The sequence below is a fragment of the Ursus maritimus genome, unplaced genomic scaffold (genome assembly GCF_017311325.1).
Source record: "Ursus maritimus isolate PB19 unplaced genomic scaffold, ASM1731132v1 scaffold_23, whole genome shotgun sequence".
NCBI classification, from domain to species: domain Eukaryota; kingdom Metazoa; phylum Chordata; class Mammalia; order Carnivora; family Ursidae; genus Ursus; species Ursus maritimus.
In genome coordinates, this window is record NW_024424786.1 from 5,730,817 (window position 1) to 5,752,612 (window position 21,796).

The following is a 21,796-nucleotide window of genomic DNA, read 5'->3' on the forward strand; positions in this document are numbered from 1 at the left end:
GCGCACAGAGGGAGAGTGAGAGGGAGAAGCAGACTCCCCACTGAGCAGAGAGCCCCATGTGGGGCTCCATCCCAGGACCCGGAGATCATGACCCAAGCCAAAGGCAGACGCTTAGCCAACTGAGCCGCCCAGGCACCCCTCGTTGGCACATTTTTAAAAACTGGGTTTCTATGAGGTGAAATCATGCTGCATCCAGAGCTGCACCAGGGGTAAACTGGGGTGTATTTCAGGAGGAAGCAATTTAGATAACTGGTTGCAACTCCGTCTTTAACCTTATGTCCTCACTCCCCTCGTAAACCTGGGCTATAAGCCAGTCCCTCTTGCCCTCTGACCCCACCAAGGCCGGTCACACTTCCCTCAGCTGTGAACAACCCATGCACACACGTGCACACTTATCTCCCCTTATCTAAATCCCCCTTCCTCCAATTTAGGGCCAGGCACTTCAAGAAAGTCTTCCCTCTCTTTCATCCCCATCAGAGCCAATCAATTACCAAGCCCTGTCAATTTTACCTCCCAAGTCTAGTTGTACCTCCAGAGTCCATCTGGTGTGTCTCATTTTTCATTCTAACTCAACTGGTATAGATCCACCATTCCCTACCCTCTTTCCCCTCTAGGTCATTGCCTAGGTCGGGGCACTGGGACTGGACAGGTCTCAATTGTGAAGAGGCCCCCCACAATCCCTAAGCCAGGTTAGAACCCTCTTCTATCAACTCCCATTGAACCCTATGCTTTTTTCTACCAAGAACATTTATCACATTCGTGATCTCTTGTTTATTTATCTGCCCTACTCTACTGTCAACTCTTCGCAGACAGGACTACATTTGTCTTGCTTGCTGCTGTAACTGCAGAGTCTGGCACAGCCCCTGACACAATATAGGCACTTAGTATTTAAGGAGTAAATGCAGGGACCACCACATCAGTTCATAGGAATCCTCCTTTCCTCTCAATGCCTAAAGCACATTCTGCCTGCTTCAAGGAATGTGTCTGCTCACCCAGACATTGCACCCACCACCTGAGACAAGCAAGCAGTCCTTATGACATCCAGAAAATGTGACCTAGAGGCGAAAAGTGACACTTGGAAAAAAGGAGTATCTTTTTCTTGGAAACTGGATGGAATTGCGATTACCTACAGAGATATTTTCGGAGGATAAAAGAGGCTACCTTCTCAGAAGTGGACAGGGACAAAGTCTTAATAGCGAGGAAAAGGAGGTGTGTGTAAGACAAAGGTGTTTAGTGATGGGAAGTCTGCATTTCTCTAGAAGCTTTTATTAAAGTTGGTAACTTCCCAAGCTAGGTGTTCTAATGGAGTCTCCATCCAGACCTTTAAAAATGACAGGCAGCCGTGTCTCTAGGATGGCTAAGGAAGGGGGCTGAACCCACTGACCTCCCAAGAGCTTCTGACCTTCAGGATTCTTTAAACATGCTCATTCCAAGTTGGAATGTGGAGAATCCACATTCTGGCTCTATCTTTACATAGCAGTTCTGTCTCAGAACAAGGCAATCTTTACCTCCTATCCACTTTCTAATAGTACTGATGCTTTCAAAGTCAGACCCCAACCCGTCTGGCATCATGACCCATGGGCCATGAGCATCAAAAGAATTTAGCAAGTAGCCTCTGACTAGTGGCAAGGGTTAGCCCTGACTGAAGAGATCAAGCGGGGGTGACATCCTGGCTTTTTCTACTTCCAGCCATGCAACTTTGAACAAATGACCCTACTTCTTTGAGTCCTGGTATCTTCATCTCTAAAACGGTGATGAAGGTCTACTTCTCAGGATTGTTGTGTTACATCAGATATGCATGTATAACCCTCAGCACAAAGTAAATGGGCAAGCAATGTCAGTATCATCATGACAGATTTCTAGTTTTTTTTTTTAATATTTCATTTATTTATTTGAGAGGGAGAGAACATGAGAGGAGAGAGGGTCAGAGGGAGAAGCAGACTCCCCGCTGAGCAGGGAGCCCGATGCGGGACTCGATCCCAGGACTCTAGGATCATGAACTGAGCCAAGGCAGTTGCTCAACCACCTGAGCCACCCAGGCGCCCCATAGAGTTCTAGCTTTAGAAGTTTTGTAAGATAATGATTCTAAGCTGAAAATATTGTAGAACAAAATGGTGTTTGGAATTTGCTTCAAAATAATCCAGGTGGTGAGGGAGAAGCTATAGATGAAATAAAATCAGCCATGTTTTGGAAATTGTTGAAGATGGGAGATATTAGATTTATTACTTTCTCTCTTTTTGTGTAGATTTGAAACTTTCCATAATAGAAAGTTTAAAAGTGTAAGTACTGAGGGAGGGAAATGCTCTAAAACTATAAACTGATCATTTATTTTCAGACATATTTGGTCTAGATGACTGAACAGAAAAATGATATGAAAGGGAGAAAAAGTCAACATCTCTATTAATTTCTCAAACAATTATTTTCTTCAAACAAAACTGTCTCAGATGAGCAGAAGGGAAGAGAGCCACGTGCATACATTTCTCTGCCTTCATTTTTGGGAGAAGAACACATCGTGCTTGGGCTGCATATGCATTTTTAAATAGACAAGCCCTGGGCGGTAGAACCTATGTCTGAGCACCCCAGGGGCCCTGCTGAAATCGGACTGAGGAGAAAGTCAGTCCCCACATTGGAAAAAACAAGCAGAAAGAACTCTAGACGTTCAGGGACAATAGGTGCCACAGCCCTCCTCCCTTCGAAGCCCTGGCCTTGGACTCTTCCAGAGGATTCCTTGGAAGGCTGGTTCAGTTTGGTGTGAGGCTGTGTTTAAAGCCATTTCGCTCCAGATGAGTGGGCCCTCTTAGAGCACGGCTAGTGTGTTAGATGGTCCTGGGGGGGAGGGGGGAGGTTGTTCAGGGGAAAAGGAGTTAGCAAGAGGCTCTGACAGTACCAATCATGGCACACACCTGTGTCATCTCCACACTTCCACATCCTCCCACTGAGAGAAGTCCAGAGATTGAAAAACAAAATTCTTGCATTCCACTTTGAATCAACCAACCCACTCCAAGCCCCTCTACCTGGGAGGGAAAATAGTCCAACAAGCTTTGTTTTGAGCCAATGCCTTTAAGCTCCCAAACTCTGCTTGGAAAAGGAGAATACAGAGAAGTACTTACTCTTCTTGAAGAATAAATTCGCTATTTTCTGGAGAAAACTGCCCACTCACAGGATGCCTGAATGCTGTGGTCTGTTGGTTATGGCTAAAGAGAAAGAAAGAGAGATAATGAATGAGAAGTCATGGGAATGGAAAGGCTTGCAGACACAACAACAGGTCAGTAACGTCTGAGGATCCGTGATCATCACAGATTCCTCCCAGGGTGAGAGAGCGAGCGGGCCTTTCTTCGAAGACGCATTCAATCTGTCAGGACCCAGTTGCATTTAAAAAACAAGAACTTCCAGCTCAGGTGCCAAAGCCCACCGACGACGCAGAGATTTTAATTCTAGGAAAGTCTCGGCTGCAAGAGAACACTGCACCGTCGAGAGACATTTCAGGAAGTACTTACTCTGACAGACCGAACTGCTCAGCAACAAGTCACTTTAAGACGGCACGAGCTAAAACAAGAATGAAGGAAAGCAGACGGCACTTTCAACAGCTTCCCAAAACCATGCACCAGGGAAAGAATTCCAAGAATTAACCACCCGCCCCCAAAAAAATCTATCTTCTTAAAATTCTTCTCCCTACTACAAAATGCCTTCACTGCAGTGACGGGATATAAATGTATGGGCATGTCTCTGCAACATGACGGCACAATTTCAACACTGAGGAGTTTCTATCGCCCTTTTGAAGTTAGGAGGGATCAGCTTCCATGCCAAGCTGACAGACACGACCGAAGTGTGTAGGTGTTTTGTGCATTCACAAAGGCTGCCTGGTTCTTTGAAAGGAAGGAGGAGAGGGCTCTCGGGGCTGCTGGTTCCCTCCATGAATAAACTAACCTAATGTCCTTTCCCCCCCCCCAAAGAATATGATTTATATTAAAGTGTTTTCCCCAATCAAAAAATCAGTCCTTTTAACTATTTTAGGAAATATGAAAAGAAAAAACATCACCCATGATCTCACCACTTAGTTACACCTGAGTATCTTCTCCTCCCCTAGTTTTTTTTCCCTTCTACTAAAAAATTAAAATTTTGCTGTATTTAGAAATCTGTCTCCTGCCTTTTTCATATCCTATTCACATAGAAAATTTCCTATGTCCTAAAGACCTCATTTGAAATAGCTGGATCCATGCATCCCCTGCTTTTTGGAAGTTCACGTTATGCCACTTCATTTTTAGGAAAGACCTACATTAGTACCTGTTTTCACTAACTGAAAGAAATCTGAAGAGAATTTTCACTTTCACACAAAAAAAGTTGAAAAGCGAAAATAGCATTCAGCGTTTGTCTGGCAGGGAGTCCTCGCAGAGGCAATGCGACCCCCCGCAGCGAGGGGCGCCACCAAGCTCCCTACCTGGGAACTACACCAGCAACTCCGCACCAAGCCGCCGTAGCTTTGACCTGTGTGTCTGAGCAACCGTGTTTTGCCTCGGTTTATTTTGTGCATCTATTAACAAAGCGTGTCCTAAGATATCAGAAAAGCCTAAGAGGTTATTTTGGGGGTCTGGGGATGCTCAAAATTTTTCCACATAAATTATAGTAATCGCTGCTTTGCCTTACATCATTCTGTCTCACAGAAGGTTTCACAGAAATGCTCTACTTCCCGAAAGCAGGTGGAACCAGTAAGAGTTTTATCCTATGGATGTAAATTTTTTTTTTGTCTATAACCATCTAAAAAACGTTCATTGGCCATCTGTGCGCCAGGCACGGCTTTAGGTGCTAGAGATACAGAGTGAACAAGAGGTCCTTACTCCATGGTGCTTACATTCTAGAAAGATTTACATTCATCTAAAGCTGGATATTTTAGGTGCACTATACATCTTTTAGTGCAGACTCTTCCTGAAGTTCAAATCATTTCCTTGGGTTAAGGCCCCAGAGGTACAATTACTTAATCAAGGGGCACGGTCATTTTCTTAAAGACTCCTAATACAGATGGTTAAAATGCTTTCACTGTCCGAGTCAATATAGCACTTCATTTTGCTAGCATTAAAGTATCAGCCCCATCTCCAAACTGAGCACAGGGCCACCCCAGAGATTAGTCGGTTTAATGAGCATAGTATAAAGGTTAAAAAAGAAAAAACTCTCCACACCTACAAAGTTTTTCTTACTCTGCCCTGGGGCCTGGCCAGAGCGTCCTGCGTTCCAGTGGCCGGGGGAAGCTGGCACAGAGTTTAGAGCAGCATGACTGCTAATAAGCCAAATGTGAAGCAGTCAGAGCCATCACACCAGGCTGCTCCTTGGCCCTGTGATTGTGCACCACCCCCGCCACACTTTCACCCCTCCCAACTGCTCCAGCTTCCACATTCCCAGCTCCAGGTTTGAAGCAAGCCCATGGAATCCCAGGACTCCACCTGGCAGACAGCAGCCTGACCTCCACAAAAAAGCAGAGCTAAGGCACAGGCATCTAGATAAGGATGAAAAGCAGGCCCCCGTAACACCTGGTGCAGAAATACTTGCACCATGTTCAAGGGTTAGGCTTTATTTATACCCAGCTTCTTTTTTCTTTCTTTCTTTCCTTCTTTTTTTTTTTTTTTTTTTTAATAATACTCAGCTCCTTTTAGAGAGTCACTTCCATTCAGCAGGGAATTGTGAAAACACAAACTCTAAGCCTGCCTCATTTTCACCTGGAGGGAAAAAAAAATGCCCTGCTCATAATCAGAATAATAATGAAGCAACACCACCACTATCTACTGTTACTTCTCAAGGACTCCACAGTCTACAAAACCTTTCCTTATGTCTCTTAGCTATTACCACCACGGACCCCCATTTTATGAATGAGGAAATGGCTCAGAGAGGCTAAGTGACTTGCTCAAGATAACGTCACCAATTAAGTGATAAGACTGGGACATAAATCCTGGTCTTCTATTTCTAGATTCAATATTCTTTTTGCATGATAACCTGCTGTCCCCTTTCCTTAGGAGTCTATGGGGCTCACAGGTTCCTGGCCACGACCAGAAATCCCTAAAGACAAAGCATCAGAAAAACAGCACCAGCCATTGCTACTCCCTCTCTCTCTTCCTCTGCACCTCCCTCCTTCCTTTGTGCCCAAAACCAAAGTTCTGAATGACAACACCTGTGTGGCACTCAGGAGCCCCCAAACAACCTTTGGTCCTAATCCAAGGTCAGCTAGGAGATCTCTGATAATGTGCAAAGAACGAATCTTCTATATGCTGGATCCAGCAACCACTTCATATATGCTGCATGACCTTGAGAGCAACTCCTGGGCTCCCCACACCCAGCTGGTACCAGCTTAAACAAGCCTAGAGTTTTGGGTAAATGAATCCTGCGCTGAAAGGTTTAGACATTAAGATGAAGTTTGCATCCTAACGTTAGAAGGTACACAGATTTTTAAGGTGGACAAAATATAGCTGTTCTTTGATCAGATCTAGAGGGAGCTCCCCAACCTTTCTTCACTAATATAGATACTGCCCTTTTTGCCAAAAAAATAGTTAACTACAGTATCACCACTACCATCTCCTGAGTTTCCATGAAGCTTTAAGTATGGTCATGGTCATCACTGTATCTGACCCTCCCAAGTATCCTCTGAGATAAGCAGGGCTGATATTTTTATTCCCATGTTACATATAAGGAAACTGATGATCTAAGGTTGTATGATGTTACTGGAACACTAAATTAAGGGGGAAAGGGAGCTCATACATTGAGAAAAGAGATAAACCAGAATAATACCTTCTGAATACCGAGGTCTTAAAATACGATCATTTCTGATCAAGCTTGCCCAGCATGCAGAGTTTCCGATTCAGCCCTTTCTGAGCAAAAGAAGTGTTAGGTACTTGGGTTATTTGATTCAGTCTTCCCAATACCCAGCACGGCAGGCTGTGCTTCATCACACCAGACCAGAGGTGAGGAAAGTGAGACCCAGGAAGGGTAGATGACTTGCCCACAATGGCAGTCGGCTTCTACATTCCTGCACACCACCACCTTTCTGGTTTCCTTCTACTAATCCAAGCTCACCCTCACCAAACAAAGTCTGCACAGTAAAAGCTGGATCCCCACACCCATTCAGAGATTGCAAAGCCCTCTGACTTTACCTGCTGTCCCCGACCTCAGCCCAAAAGCCCCCGCCCTGCTCCATTTCCTGATTTTTCTAAAATCCATGAAGAATCTCATGTCCTATCACCTTGTCTCAAGACACATTTAGCAGGCACAGACAAATCCCCTGAAATACCTGTTCTTAAACCTGAATTGCCACCTTGCTCCTTGGTAGTGATGGAGATGGCCCGGCTGGGAGCCAGGTAGCCGGTTTCAAGGGAGCACAGAAACGCTCTTTCCTCCATACAAGGGCCTCTGTCTCTCTTCAGGCTACTGAGAAAATAACTTGGCAAATGAGCTAAAACACAAGGTAGGCTTTCTTTTCAGATCCTGCTCTTCCTCCTAGGAACAGCCCCTCTAAGTTCAATGGCAGCCAGTCTCACCTGGCACAGAAGGCTGCAGGGAAGGATTATCTCCCTGAAGGTGGGCCATACATAACCATCCACATAAATAAGCATGTCTTCACAAGCCCGGGGCCTGGAAGGACTTGGGTTAGGCCCTAAAGAAGTCCAACAGCAAACACGAGAGATGTGACAAGAGGACAGAGTGAGGACCAGGGAGCAGTGGAAACCGATTTGAGCTTAATATAAGGAGGAGCCCCACCTACAACCACTGACAGGACTAGTCAAGATGTAAACGAGTCCTACAGTTTCTTGCAACATTTTTGCAAGATTAATTTTCCATTCCTACAGATTTTGACCATAATGTGAGCAGTGAGACTCTGGTCAGTTAAACGTAAAGGTTCCAACTACTTAGCATAGCAATTTCTTTTGGCATAGCAAGAAGTTCTGGAGTTACAGGAATGGTGCTCACGAGTGGAGGTCAGAGCACCCTGATAAATCTGGTTTTCTCACAGTGGTGGTACTGGTATGCTGAGTGTGGGACAAATCCACGCACTCAGCATGAGCTCTTATCTGGCCCAGCTGTAGAGAGAAGAAACAGCTTAAAATGTAAGAAAAGGATCCAGCCTGAAAGCCTAAGGAGGGACTCTATCAAGGCTCTTCTCACTGGTATGCTCAGCAGCATCTGCCACTCTGGCCCCTCGGGCTCCTCAGTGCGGCTCCCCGAATAAGGCAAGAGCGTCACCTTGCAGGCCTGATGCCACGTGCAGGACTGCCTCCAGGCTTCTTAAGGCACTTACTGTCTTTGTTCTAAATCCCAGTGTCTCAAGAAAACCAAGGACTGTGGGTAACCTAATAATGCTCCTACTTAGGTCCCCAAACTGGTAACCGAAACTCCAAGAACAAAAGAAATTGCCTATCTTCTTCAGTTCCTACTTGGGCCACAGAATAAAGACGTGGCAACCAAAGGCTGAAGCAGCATCTCGACATTCCCTCAACATTTCCAAGTTCCTTTTATTTTATTTAACACTTTTATAAAATGGCTCATTTAGTACAAAGTGTCACCGCTGTTCATGTGGTGTTTCCTAAAGGGACTGAGAATCTTACTGAAATGGTCTTTAGAGCTTGCACTATTTTGGAAATGTCAAGATTTTCAACAGCTCATTGCACACGGCCATTCCTCTGACAGGCCCTTCTTCAGAAATCATGGGAATCAGGCCTTGATGAGCCAACATAGGTCCCCATCCTCTCTCCAAGTGAAAGCTATCAACACCGCACTAACTTCAGTGTTTGCCCTGAACCCTGGCATCAGAAGACCTGGGTTCAAACCACAGCAAGCCACCTCACCTTTCTGAGCCTCAGTTCTTCCATTTGCAAACAGGGAACAGAAATAATATCCTTCAAAGAGTTGTTGTGAGGATACATGAGGGACACACATGAAAGAAACTTGCACAATGCCTGGCATACTGAAGGTACTCAGTTGGTATTTGCTGAACCTGAACGTGGGCCTTGACCGCCGCAATGACTACTAGGAATCCACATTTTAACAGACCAAAAACAAAATGAGCCTCCTGCCCCCCATTCCCACCAAACCCAGTATTCCTTCTCCAGGCTCCCTATTTCCATGAACAGCATCAGTATCCCGCAACCTGGGAGTCGCTCTCCGTTCCGTGCTCCACCGTAACCTCCACACACACTTAGCAAGCCCTGGGTGCCTCTACCTCCAAGACAACTCTCCAGTTCTACAGCCAGCACCCAGTCAAAGATACTGCAACAGCCTAACTGCTCTTTCTGCTTCCACCCTGGCCTCTGCACCACCCACTCTCCTCACTGGAAGCCTGATGGGTCTATTAAAATGGAAGTTAAATCACGTCGCATTCCTCCTTGGAACCCTACGACAGCTCCACAGCACGGAGTAAAATTCCAGCTCTTTACCTTAGCTTGACTCTAGGTGACTTGACCCCCGACCAGCTGTATCACCTTCTTAATACAAGGGACGTCTTCTCCCTCCCCCACCATGCTGGCCTCCTTTCCGCTCCTTGAACATCAGGCTCTTCCCAACTTAACAGTCTTTGTACTAGCTAGCCTTTCCACCTGGAGGCTCTTTCCCTCACACTCGCATAACTGGCTCCTTAACATTCAGACCTTGGCACAACTATCACCACCTCAGAGCCCTTCCCAACCACCCACCGAAGTAGGTTCCCAGTCACTTCATATCATGTCACCCTATTTTAACCCTGACTGTCATTTCCCTTACTTATGTGTTTTGACTGTTGTCAGTCTCCTTAGTATGTGTATTCTGGGAGAGCGTGGACCTTGTCTGTCTCTTCACTGCCCTTAGGCTTATACCAGTGTCTGGCACTGGTTACATTTGCTGAATGAATGAATGAATGAATGAATGAGAAACAACTAAAGAGACTTCTACCTTAAAGTGAGGCCATGTGTCCAAATAGGCTAGCTAACCCTACTGAAGTCTGGGCAAAAGTAACAGAGACAAAAGAATCTAAAGGGTCATAAAGCCATCGGAGTGCAATGGCTTCTCTCTTAGTGACAAAGGAAAGAAGGATGAGACACCAACATGCCAAGAACGCTTCATCCTCGGCTCTCTCCCAACTGTGCTACAATATAATTTGGAGAAATTAGCCCTCCCCTGCAACCCCCCTCCCACCCCCGCAAAGGAGGTTAATACACTCAACAGAGAGAATCAAAGAATGGAATGCAAACACCCGAGAGGAAATTACTGAGTGATTAAAAACACACAGGAGGATAATACAAACATCACCTGTATCTCCCTTTTGTGAACTGGGAGAATATTTGGTACGAAACCTACAATTTGGTGACTGATTATACACTCTCTCTTATACTGCTCTCTACTTACTTCATGTGTGTTTGTTCTCCTCCCCACTCTCCCTCCCTCCAGTGAGAGCCTAAGTTCCTGGAGGGCTGGGAGCCGTCACTGACTGATTTCTCATCTATCTCCTGCAGCACAGTACAGTAATGCCCATGGAGCAGGCACCTGAACTCCTTTATCTCAATAGCCTGAGCACAAACACACGTCACTTTCAGGGACAGGCTGTGCAGAACCCACCTCATTTTCTGATCACAGCAGCCCAACCTGTCAAGGCTCCCCCAGAGAGAGTGGGGGAGAGAAGGGTCTGTAGGCCTAAAAAGGCTCCCACATGGAGGCTGAGACACTAAGCAGCCCTGAGGAGCATGGCACAGACCAAGGAACGGCCTTCCCCACTCCCACGCTGTCCACACCTGGCTTTCACTCACACACCCAATTAAGCAGAGACTCCGAAATCCAGCCAAAGCCCAGACCTACCGCCTGAACAGACAGTCAATCCCTGCTCTCCTCACCCAAAGGCGGTAAAGGGGCAGAGCCTGGCACGGACAGAGCTGGGCATAAAGGAGTCACAAAATTAATTCTGCAAACTCAAAGCTCACCTATCTTACAAAGAGAGCTGTCCTTTCCAAACTCTGGATTTAACAGACTCAAGTCTCCTAGCATGATTTGAAAAGCTCTATATTTCATTAGGGACTCCAGATGTTTTGAGATCTGCTCAGTGGCCAACTCATTTCATAAATTACCTCTTCTGACCCACTAACCCATGTGTAAGACCTGCCTTCTTCCTGAGCTCCCACATGGGGCCCCAGCACTTAGGATTCCTATGTGGTTAATAGGGAGTTTTAATTTTGACTTCACAGGACCGCAAGAACCATGAAAAGACTGAAGCCAAACTCCTGACAGAACGAGGAAATCAAGCCCAGATAGCCTCCTGCTCCAATTTTTTTAAAAAAGAAAGTTGGCAGAGAAGCAATGTTCTAGGAGCCGAGGTGCCAGCGTTGTCACTACCAGTTCCACAACCCACCCCAGCACACACTCAGCCTCTCTGGGTCTTGGTTTCCTCATCTGTCCAATGCAGAGGCCACGTGACGCCTGCCAAGCGTGAACCCCAGGCTGCTGTTCAGAGTCACGACAGACTGCAGTTCAAACCCAGCTCTGCTGCACACTTGGCAGTGCGCAACCTTGAATGAGTTACCGACCTTTCTGAGCGCTGGTTTCTTTATCTGCAAAAAGAGAAGACAATTCCAACCCTGCAAGATTGGTTTGAAGAGTACTGATAATGGGCCTGGCCTGCAGCACTCCACGTTTAGTGCCTGTTAGAGTTTTCTTTTGCTAGCTCTAAAACTCCACACTAATAGAGTTGTTTTGCCTTTTTCCGTGTTGTAAACGCCAGTATTATTAGCCTGCCATAGGACAGCGGCTCAAGAACACGTTTTCTTCCTTTTGAATAAGGCACTATACCCAACCTCCTGTTCAAACTTCTATTTAAGGAACTCGTCTCCCAGGCAAAGTACTTTAAGATCAGTAGGCACCTGCCTTCAGCCTCACTTCTGTCCCTCACTGGGTCAGGCCCCAACGTTCAGAAAGCACAGCCCAAGAAAAACAGCCTCCCCAGCGAGCTCGCTGAGTCAGGGATGCACACTGCACAGAAGTTTTAAAACTTCACAGGAAACATTTTCAACCTCAGAGAATACCCAGTTCCATGCTTCTGTTTAATACTCTTCAATTAGGTTCCAGTGTAAAATGAGAAGGATGGACCAAGTGATACCGTAGGGGTCTTCCAACGATCACCTCCTGAGACGCCGAGGTTCGCCTCTGACTACTGCCAGAGCCGCAGACTGAAATGGAACAACACTACACATAATTGAAACACAAAGGAACGAGGCAGAACACTGTCCTCCCCGATCTCACATGCCAACAGAAAACCCTTTGTAATGGTATCAGGGAGGTGTAGTTAATGATACTTTTGTCCCATTTATTCTCGATTAATTGGCTTGTTTGGTTTGGAGTTTGCTTTTTTGTTTTGTTCTGTTTTAACTGCAGGCACTCCCAAAAAAACTATCGGAAACTCCCTTCAGTCATTACTTATTAGTTGACTTTCATGAATCAGAACACATCGCAGTGAACGGAGTCCCCGTGAAACCCGTACGGGACTAACCTGCTCTCCCCATCTTGCTGGGAAAGGTGGCAGACACACTCACTCTCTCCTCGAGCTCCATGTTCAGAAGGGCTGTGTCTTCTTCCCCAGCCTCGGCCTAATGAAAACCTGGGTTCCGGTCAGACAGGGAAGGAGGGCCCAGCTGCTTGCAAGAGGGGAGGCGGAGGCTCACAGCCCGCCTACTCTCAATTTCGGTTCTCCAGCAGCTGCTTCCGAAGGTGTTACAAATCCAGCAGCCACTTGCTCCTACTCATTCATTCTCCCTCTTCCCCACCCCCCATGCAAAATCTGGCAACAGCGAAGGAACACAGCTCCAGCTCTGAGTCATCGCCCTGCTGTGGCCAAGCGGAGCACGGGCTGGGGGTAAACAGCAAGGCAGACACTACGCGTCTCCTGACTCCGCTGTTCTTCTTGGAGACTGTGGGGCTGGCTGCTCCTCTGGAAGCAGGACATAGGAAACACCTCCGGTTATGGGCTCTGGAGTCTGAATGAACTGCTCCTTTAGTTCTGCTGTGCTACCTCTGTGGCTGAAATCAGCCCTAAAACAGCCCTTGGTGGGAAGGTGATGCTCCTTTATCACTCTGTCCCACAGGCAGGGCAGGGAAGAGCCTGAGCAGTCCCAAGCCACCATCCCCGCTCCCCTGGGGAGTCGGCTATGAGTCTTTCATCACTGCTTGGGATGGCTCAGGTCCCCCTAGCATAGGTTGAACCACAGCAGGCCTGGAGAGGAAAGAGGAGAGGAGTCAGAAAGGGAAACTAAGGCATCGAAGTGCCTTTACTGCTACAGCCTCAGATCAGTACTGTGGCTCTTCATTGCAGTCTAAGTAGGTCTGCAAGTCATGATGCAGGGGACTACTTGAAACGTAAGCTCCATGGGACAAGGACTTCTGTTTTCACAGCTATGTTCCAATGCCTACATAGTACCTGGCACACAGTAGGTGCTCAAAAGATATCTGTTTAATGAAAAAAAAAAAAACGTACAGGGGATTTTCTTCTGAGCCTACTTGGGAGGACAGCTTTACTAAAACCTGTATTCATTGCCACCATTTCTTCCCTTTTAGAAATCTCCTTATCCTTCATAACTCCTACTACTGCCGACAGTGAGTGTTCTGTGAATCTTGAAATGCAGACATGGTTTACTTGAAACTAATGAAGCTAAAGCATTAGCACCTCTCACTTCCGAAAGCCCCTTGTAAGGCCCTGGGAAGGGCTCTAGCCCTGCGTTTCCATGCCTTCTGCAATTCTACAGGATTTGAAAGACGACCTCCTAAATTGACGAACATCACGGCCCACAAACTGCAGATGGGCCCCAGTGGAATGAAATAATAAGTGACTCACAAGCCATCCTGATACATCATCCTAACAAGGGCATGTGGCTTGACAAAACTTGTTTACACTACACTGGAGATATGCCCTAGCCTATAGACACGTCCTAATCGATCACAAGTCAATTGCTACAAAGACTGGAGTAGGTTAAAGAACACAGACTCCACTCACCCAACATTTATTTAGCCCTACTATGTACTTAGCACTCTGAGTGCTTTGAGGTAAAGCAATGATCAGAACATACTATCCCCACTGAAAAGGAGCCTACAGTCCAACAGCATAGACTGATATGGTCATAAATAGATGCAGGTAAGTATGTATTTCATATATTAAACATAAATAATACAGATCTAGGACTACAGGTCAGATTGGGTACCATAATATAAAAAGTAAAGGAAGACACATCTATTTGCTAGGTATCAGTCTGCCAGGTACAACAACCCTAAAAGGTAAATCATATTATCCCCATTTTGCACAGAGGATAATGAAGCCCACAGGGGTCAAGTGCCATCCCATGACCACATAACCAGTAAGTGGCAAGGTCAGAATTCAAGCCCTGAACTACCTGACTCCAAAGCATAGGCCTGTTCTTAGCAGCTACACTTCAGTCAATGGCCAGTCACTCTACAGAACCTCTAAAATGTCTGGAGAGACATGCTGGCTTCAGAGGCACAGGAACCACAGCAGGCAGCAGCAGAGGTGGGCCAGCTTCCAAAGCCCACACTCTTGGGAGTGGAGGAACAGGAAGTGCCATGGGCGTATTCATCAGGCGTATAGGTATAAACCCCTTCGCCAGGCAACACCCTAGCAGGGATCAGTGGCAGCTACCCAGGAGCCAGAAGAGGCCACATGAATAGCTCCTACCTTAGGGCCCTGCCTACAAACTCCCTTGTCCTTGTCGCCAGACGGATCGTGCTGGAGCACGGCGAGCATTCCATTACCTCCTGCTATACAACACCCTCCTTCACTGCTAAAGCCTCCTTCTCATCACTTCCCCCTACCCACAGCTCCTGCCAAATGTAATTGTTCCCCAGTCCCCAAGACACCTGCTTCCCTACCTCCGGGCTTTGGCAGCTGCTGTCCTCTTCCCTAATGGATTCTGCACAACCATCAAGGCCCCTTCTCTTTCCAACAGTCCTTTCTGATCACTCCAGGCCACGCTGCTTCCATACTTCCTCAACACTGTCAGCACTGAAGGCTCACGCTCTTTCTGTAGCAATTATAAATCCCAACGACTCTTTTCATTTTACCTTCCAAAAATTATTGTTACAGAGGGTAAAAAGCAGACGTTCCCTTTCTTGCCTCCAATCCAGTGTCAATCTCAGAAGCAATACCTTTACCAGTTTCTTAAGTATCCTCTATATTTTGCCTGTATGAAACATGTATGCATTTTTTAAGTTTTACATATACATCTTTTTAGAAAAAAATTACATAAATAGAAAATTGTACGTATTATTCTATACCTTGCCTTTTACTTTATGTATCTTGGATTCCCCCATACCTCTATGCAAGGATGAACATGAGCATTCTCTCCACAATGATAGCTTCCTTAGGACCCTACACCAGATCAGACCAGACCAACCTATAGACAGAGATGATGACCTGGGAAGCCATCTGATAGGTCAATCTGCTCCAAACACGTATCAGAGCTTTGAAATTGATGACATGCAAATGAATTTGTCCCCAAAATGAGATCTGAGTCACACAGATGTTTTCAATTGAACCGAAGTTTAAGAACAGGAACATTTCATACAAAAATCTAGCTTGCTTTGGAAAAACCAAAACTGCAATGCTGGGCCACCATGAGAGGTGGAATGGCCTGTCTAGTTCACTGCGGTCCCCACCACTCCCTACTGATTCCCAGGGTTGAGGGCGTACACCTAGTGCTATTCATATCACACATCACACATATTTCTCATTCTCCTACAGGAGAGCAATTTCTTTATACCCATATCTCAACCAGAATGGGAAAAACCAAAGATACACAGAGTAGGCCAAGTATTCCAAAAACGAACTGGAGAGCATAAACACAGTCTGCTTTTTTGTTAACCACTAAGCCTCTACAGACATTGAGTTTGCAACCCCTACTCTGTACCACCACCACTGATTCTAGGGAAGATCTTCCTTTTAGGAAGGAGCCCTGTTTTAAAGAATGAAAATTTCTTGTGTAAAAGTAAGAATTATAAGAAGATGGCAAAAATAGGGGCACCTGGGTGGCTCAGTTGGTTGAGTGTCTGTCTGCCTTAGGCTCAGGTCATGATCTCAGGGTCCTGGGATTGAGCCCTGTGTCGGGTTCTCTGCTCAGTGGCGAGTCTGTTTCTCCCTCTCCCTCTTCCTCTGTGATCTCTCTCACTCTCACTTTCTCTCAAATAAATAAAAATTTAAAAAAAAAAGAAGAAGATGGCAAAAATAGGCCATAAAATGTCCCTCACAAAAAAATTCTTAGAAGAATCTTCCTAACAATGATGGCAAATGAACTCATTCTTAGCCTTCCCTGAAAAGACTCCTGAAAAGGTAAGACCCCAGACAGTCACAGATTGTGTCTTCCTCAAAATGAAAAACCCAGAGAGGCACTGCCAACAGAGGTCCCTAAAGAATCCAAAGGAAGGGAGGTATCAGTGGCTGCAGCCCGTTAGGGACACCCACAGGGCCACTGAAAGCAGGTAGGGGCTCCTATAACAGAAAAGCATCTGACCAAGTGCCACCTGGAACAAGATCACAGACCTTCCCCAACAGAAAAAAAAAATGCACATTCTGCTGTGGTGTTTAGAGCACAAGCCCTGGAGTCCAGTCCTCAACAGCCATCCCAAACATGGCCACCATCTTTTTAAAGTAATAGTCAGTGGGGGGTGTCTGGCTGACTCAGTCAGTAGAACATGCGACTCGATCTCAGAGTTATGAGTTCAAGCCCCATGGTGGGTGTGGAGCCTTTACTAATAAAAACAATAATAATTTTCAGGAGGAATCTTAAAAGGCCCACACTTACTAGATGATCAGACTAGAATGATATTGCATTACTTGTTCCCAATAATGGTATGTGACATAAGTATATTCATTCATTCACGTAACAAATATTTGAAAGCCAAATAGATGCCCAGTGCCGTAGTATCTTACACTATGTGAGTAACCAAGAAGAGGGTGGGAATGTGTAATAAACAGCTTAGTCTCTGCATCCTGTCAAAGGTGAACAAAAGGGTAGAATTTTTCAGATTTTCAGATTCATGAATCATAATCTGTCTTCTTAGTCAAGAGTTGTACATTTTCAGTTCATGTAGCCAACTTGAAACCTTTTATCACAAAGGGTAACCCCTGTTTTCCAGAAATCATAGTATTAAAGAGTTTTAGAGCTGAAAATGACACAGAGCTTGCCTCATCCAATCTCTTTTACAAATGAGGAAACAGAGGTCTGAGAAGGTTAGAGAATTGCTCAAGGTCATCATGATTACTTACTGTAAATTAACACTAGCTTCCTGGAAACAAGAATTATGAAAAAACATCATACATTGTTTTAAAATTAATTTTACGCCTTAAGCAAAATCCATCTTCCAGTGCCTAATAGCCACTAACAAACATGAAAAATATATTTTAGAGCTAGGAATCCTTGAATCTGGTCAAAAGACCTTGCACAGAAATCCAGAGCCACTGGTCTGGATTCAAGTGGTATATAAAGTATGCACAGGGGAGGAGGCCATGTGCAGACAGAGGCAAAGACTGAAGTGAAGCATCTACAAGCCAAGGAACGTCAAGAATTGTCAGCAGCCACCAGAAGCCAAGAGAGAAGCATGGAACAGATTCTCCCTTAGAGCCTTCAGAAGGAAGCAATACTGCTGATGCTTTGACTTCGGGCTTCTGGCCTCCAGAACTAGAAGGATAAGCTTCTGATGTTTTAAGCCACTAAGTCTGTGTAACTTGTTAAGGCAGCCCTAGGAAATAATATAGAATCTGTATTCGTTTAATGGCTTTGATTTCCTACAGACCCAACTAGTCAACGGTATGGAAAAGCTGTCACAAAGCTACTGGGATCTTGGGACTCACAGAATAGTCCAAAATGAGGGAGGTAAATAATGTTCTCTCTTGAACTGATCAGACCCCACCCAAATGTTGTGTTCTCTTCTGGTAACCGTACCTACAGGCCAGAGTGAAAAGCTAGAGGAGGGACAAGCCAGGACTGTGAAGGGTACCAACGGGTCACAGCCACATCACTGAAGGAGCAGGAGTTTTATGGTCTGGGAAGATTCAGGGCACAGGACCAGTATCATCCTCTCTGTAAAGCTACCACATGGAAGAGTAATTCGATTTGTTCCCTGAGGGCCAACTAGGATCAGTAGGAGGAGTCACTGGGAAGCATATTTTTCAAGAAATTATGTGTCTACCAATGTCAAAGTCAGAGGAGCTTCTGAACATCTGACTGGCTGGCTGCCTCCTATTGGTGGAAGTTTTCAAGCCCAGGCCAAAAACCATGTGGCAGGATGTTGCTAAAGAAAGAACACAAACCCCAGGTCTGTAATCGGCCAAGACAGCCTCATGTCCCTTTCCAGCTCTATGAATCTATTAACCCATGAAACATACCATTTAGCAATCGTGTGAAATCTGAAGTATATGGGTAGGATGAAGAGATCTTGAGCATTAGGAGATATTTTGGTGGGAAAACAAAAAAACAAGACTCTGTACACAGGTATGGCTGAGAACTTATGCCTACTCCCAGAAACCCGGCTGCAGGAGCAGGCGCTCATAGCCCAGTAGTGGAAGCTGGGTTAGGCTCCTTATGCCCCTTCTCATAGGAAGCTTATGCTGAGATTGACAGTACCTATGTCAAGCTTTCTCTTTTAGATACACAGCTTTAAGAGTCCGATCTGGCCAGCATGCATTAACAAGCCGCTGCGACTATATTAAAAGTAACAGTCACTGTTTTCTGCATAACTATCATTGTGAGTAACTGCTTAAGATGCTTGCACATATTACCCCTACTGTCACTTCAACACTGCATGGTATTATCTCAGGGAACTGAGTTTAAGAGGGGTTGAGTTATTTGTCTAAGGTCATACATTTCAGGATTTAGGATTCCCACTGGAATCCAAGTCCAGAAGCCAAACTCTTTTCCTGCATCATGATGTCTCCTTTGCATCCTACTTTGGGCATTTAATTTGCTCAAGGTAAATAACAAAAGCAGCCAACGGGGAAGCAAAGAGATGGCTTTCTCTGTCTGGTCCACAGTCCCCTCATCTGTAAAATGGGAAAAAGCTGGAGATAATTGACACCGAGCCCTAGGTACTGCTCTACCAAATTCCGTTTCTCCTTGTCACCTCCATACTGGTAGGGCTAAGCAAGGGGTGACAGGGGAAGTGGTCATTCTCTGGCACTCAACACAAGGGGGACACAGCTAGCAACTTTTCCCATGCTACCTTGAGGTCAGGGTAGTAATGGAAAGAGGAAACCAAGAACAGGCCCAAAGTTGGCCTTATGAGCTCACTCACAGGTGTGCAGCACAGAATGACCCACATAAATCTTGACATGTAGCACTTTACTCCGTAAACTGGCGGCGGCGGGGGGCGGGGGGGGGGGTGCTGTAAAGGATCAGCACACGGATCTGAAGTCTAGCTGTGCCCAGAGGATGTCCACGAGGAATTAAAGCACAGGGTCTTTGTTTGGAAAAGATAAAGCTGTCAGAGGGTTGTGAGAGGTAAAGCAGTCCAGCCACATTCCAGTGGGAGGAGTCTCTTGTAGCTGTCCCGGTGAGGGCACCCTTCCAGCCTCTAGGGCTGCTTTCTCAGGAGCCAGCTCACGTAGGACCTCCTCAGGCCGCCTATTTCCCACCCGCCTCTTCCAGAGTCTGCATGCAGTGGTGTCAGAGCAAAGGGCCTCCAGAGGCCCAATCACACAGCATCCCTCTGTGACCTGGAGAAGAGAGACCATTCCACCTTCAGTGCAGGGGGCAGGGGGGAGGGAGAAGGACTCCAGACATCCGGTCCGGGAGGGGTTCTCTCTGCCTACCTCACTTCTAGAAAAGGGCAAAATGGAATGATTTCGGAAACCCCCCACCCAAACCAGTTTCCTTCTTAATTTCCTAGTGATGCCCATTCAGGAAGGGAGCCTCGGGTCAAAAAACACAGCAGGAAGAAGGCGCCTGACCCACAGGACCCAGAGTACCCAGACTTTCCAGTGAGCAAACCACGGAATCCACAGAGAATATCCTGACAGACTTCTCTGGCTTTATTCTAGTATTTCTTTTTGATTTTTTAGGGCAGGGGGCAAAGCAGGACTGACAGAGGACGGAACAAGGGAAACAACAGGAGGGTGTGGGTTTGGAGCCAGAACTGGGTTCCAGTTGCAACCCCACACTGCCAATGTGGGCTTTGTGGAAGACCTTCTAAATGGTGCCTAGCATCAAGGAGACAAACAGTAAGGGTAGCTGGTCTTATCAAGGTCTCTCTTCCTAAAGAAAACCTACTAGCTCTCCACATCCCTAAACAGTAGGTATGCTACACTGGAGTGCCAGATTTCTGCAGAGAGCCAAAAATGTGTGCAGGAAGGAGGAGGAGTAGATAAAGAACCACATAAAACAGATATCCCAAACTGTAACTTCCGGGAGCGTATCATAGCATATTCTAGGCACTCTGTAGGTATTATATCATTCCTGAGTATAATCCTAGGAGGTGGGTACTACTATCTCCATTTTACAGATTAGGATACCTAAGGAGTTTATGCAAGATTACACAACTAAGTAGGGACAGAGCCAGAATTCAAACCTAGGTCTTTAACTCCAGAGCTGGAGTCAAAGGTTGGACCCTTTCCCATGAAAACAAACATAGCAAAACTAGCTCTTACTTTTCCATGGCAAGAAGAAAACTTTACTATTGGATAAGGGCTTAGAAGAGGCCATTCTTATTAGAATCTCCGCACGCTGAAAGTAAACCACCAGCCTTCCACATCCCTGTCTGAAGTCCCAACACTCTAGAAAATATGGAAACTGGTGGAAAGCCTGAAGGTCGGAGCCCAGAACTTGCTGGTGCTTTTTGACCCAGAATGACTCCTACCTTTGAAGAGGGTGACGTGAAGGACATGGGAGTGACAGCCCCACCATCCACTACTCTCGAGCACCCCGCACTTTGGCCGCAGCTGCACGCGGTCACTGACTCTGAATCACACATTTACACTGTGCTCTTCCAGGTCCAGACTCAATTCCCCAACGTCAAACTCTGTCGGTGGGGAGGGATGCAGACAGCAGAGAGAATGCTCAGTGAATCACTTTCTCTGCTAGTGATGGTATCTGATGCATGTTAAACGCCTCCCTGCAATTCCTCAAGTGTCTATTAATCAGTGAACCAAGAACACAGAGGGCACCAAGGAAAAATCCGCCATTGCAGGGAAAAAAGCAAATCTTGGGAAGTCTCCTTACTAACGCACGAAGACTTCTAAACCCAAGGTGAGGCAGTGATAAGGACAGCCCGGTCATTGAGACACTTGGGCCAACTGGCTACAAAGTAAGACATTGAAAGAACCTGAAACTGAAGGGGCGAAATCCATTTCTCCTCAGCCTCATCTTCCATTTCTCCTTAGCCTCATCTGGACACTGACTGGGCCAAAACTGATTAAAAGAGAAACTAGGAAAAGTCATCGGCTCTCCCTGAGCTTCGGTCTCCTCTTCCCCGTGAGTCCGGGAATACTCTCACTCCTTCCCAGCTCACAAGATCAAACAAGATACATGATGGTAGCCAAGGTTCTGCCATCTACCTCCCCCTTCTCACGCTATCCTCCCTGGGAAAGCTCATTCACTGCCATGGGGAGGACTCCAGAAGCTGTATCGCCAGTGCTGTCCACTCTCTTGAGCCCTGGATCCCTAGAGCCAGCTGCTTACAGGACACTTCTCCCAGGATGTCCCCGGGGCACCATTACATCAACATATTTCAAAATGGAGCCCTTCCCACCATGTTTCTCTCTTTCATTCCCCATGATGGTAAACCACTATTTTGTGGTTTTCAAGCAGGGGCA

General features: G+C 46.2%; 1 protein-coding gene across 2 annotated transcripts in view; it reads right to left on the minus strand.

Moving 5' to 3' along the window:
- PLEKHA7 (pleckstrin homology domain containing A7) overlaps positions 1-21,796 on the minus strand; it is a 206,641-nt gene that overhangs the window by 82,658 nt on the left and 102,187 nt on the right. For both annotated transcript variants that reach the window (XM_040638858.1, XM_040638859.1), the window contains exon 4: positions 3,111-3,194. In XM_040638858.1, coding sequence (XP_040494792.1) covers positions 3,111-3,194 — 84 coding nt within the window. The remainder of the gene's footprint in view (positions 1-3,110; positions 3,195-21,796) is intronic.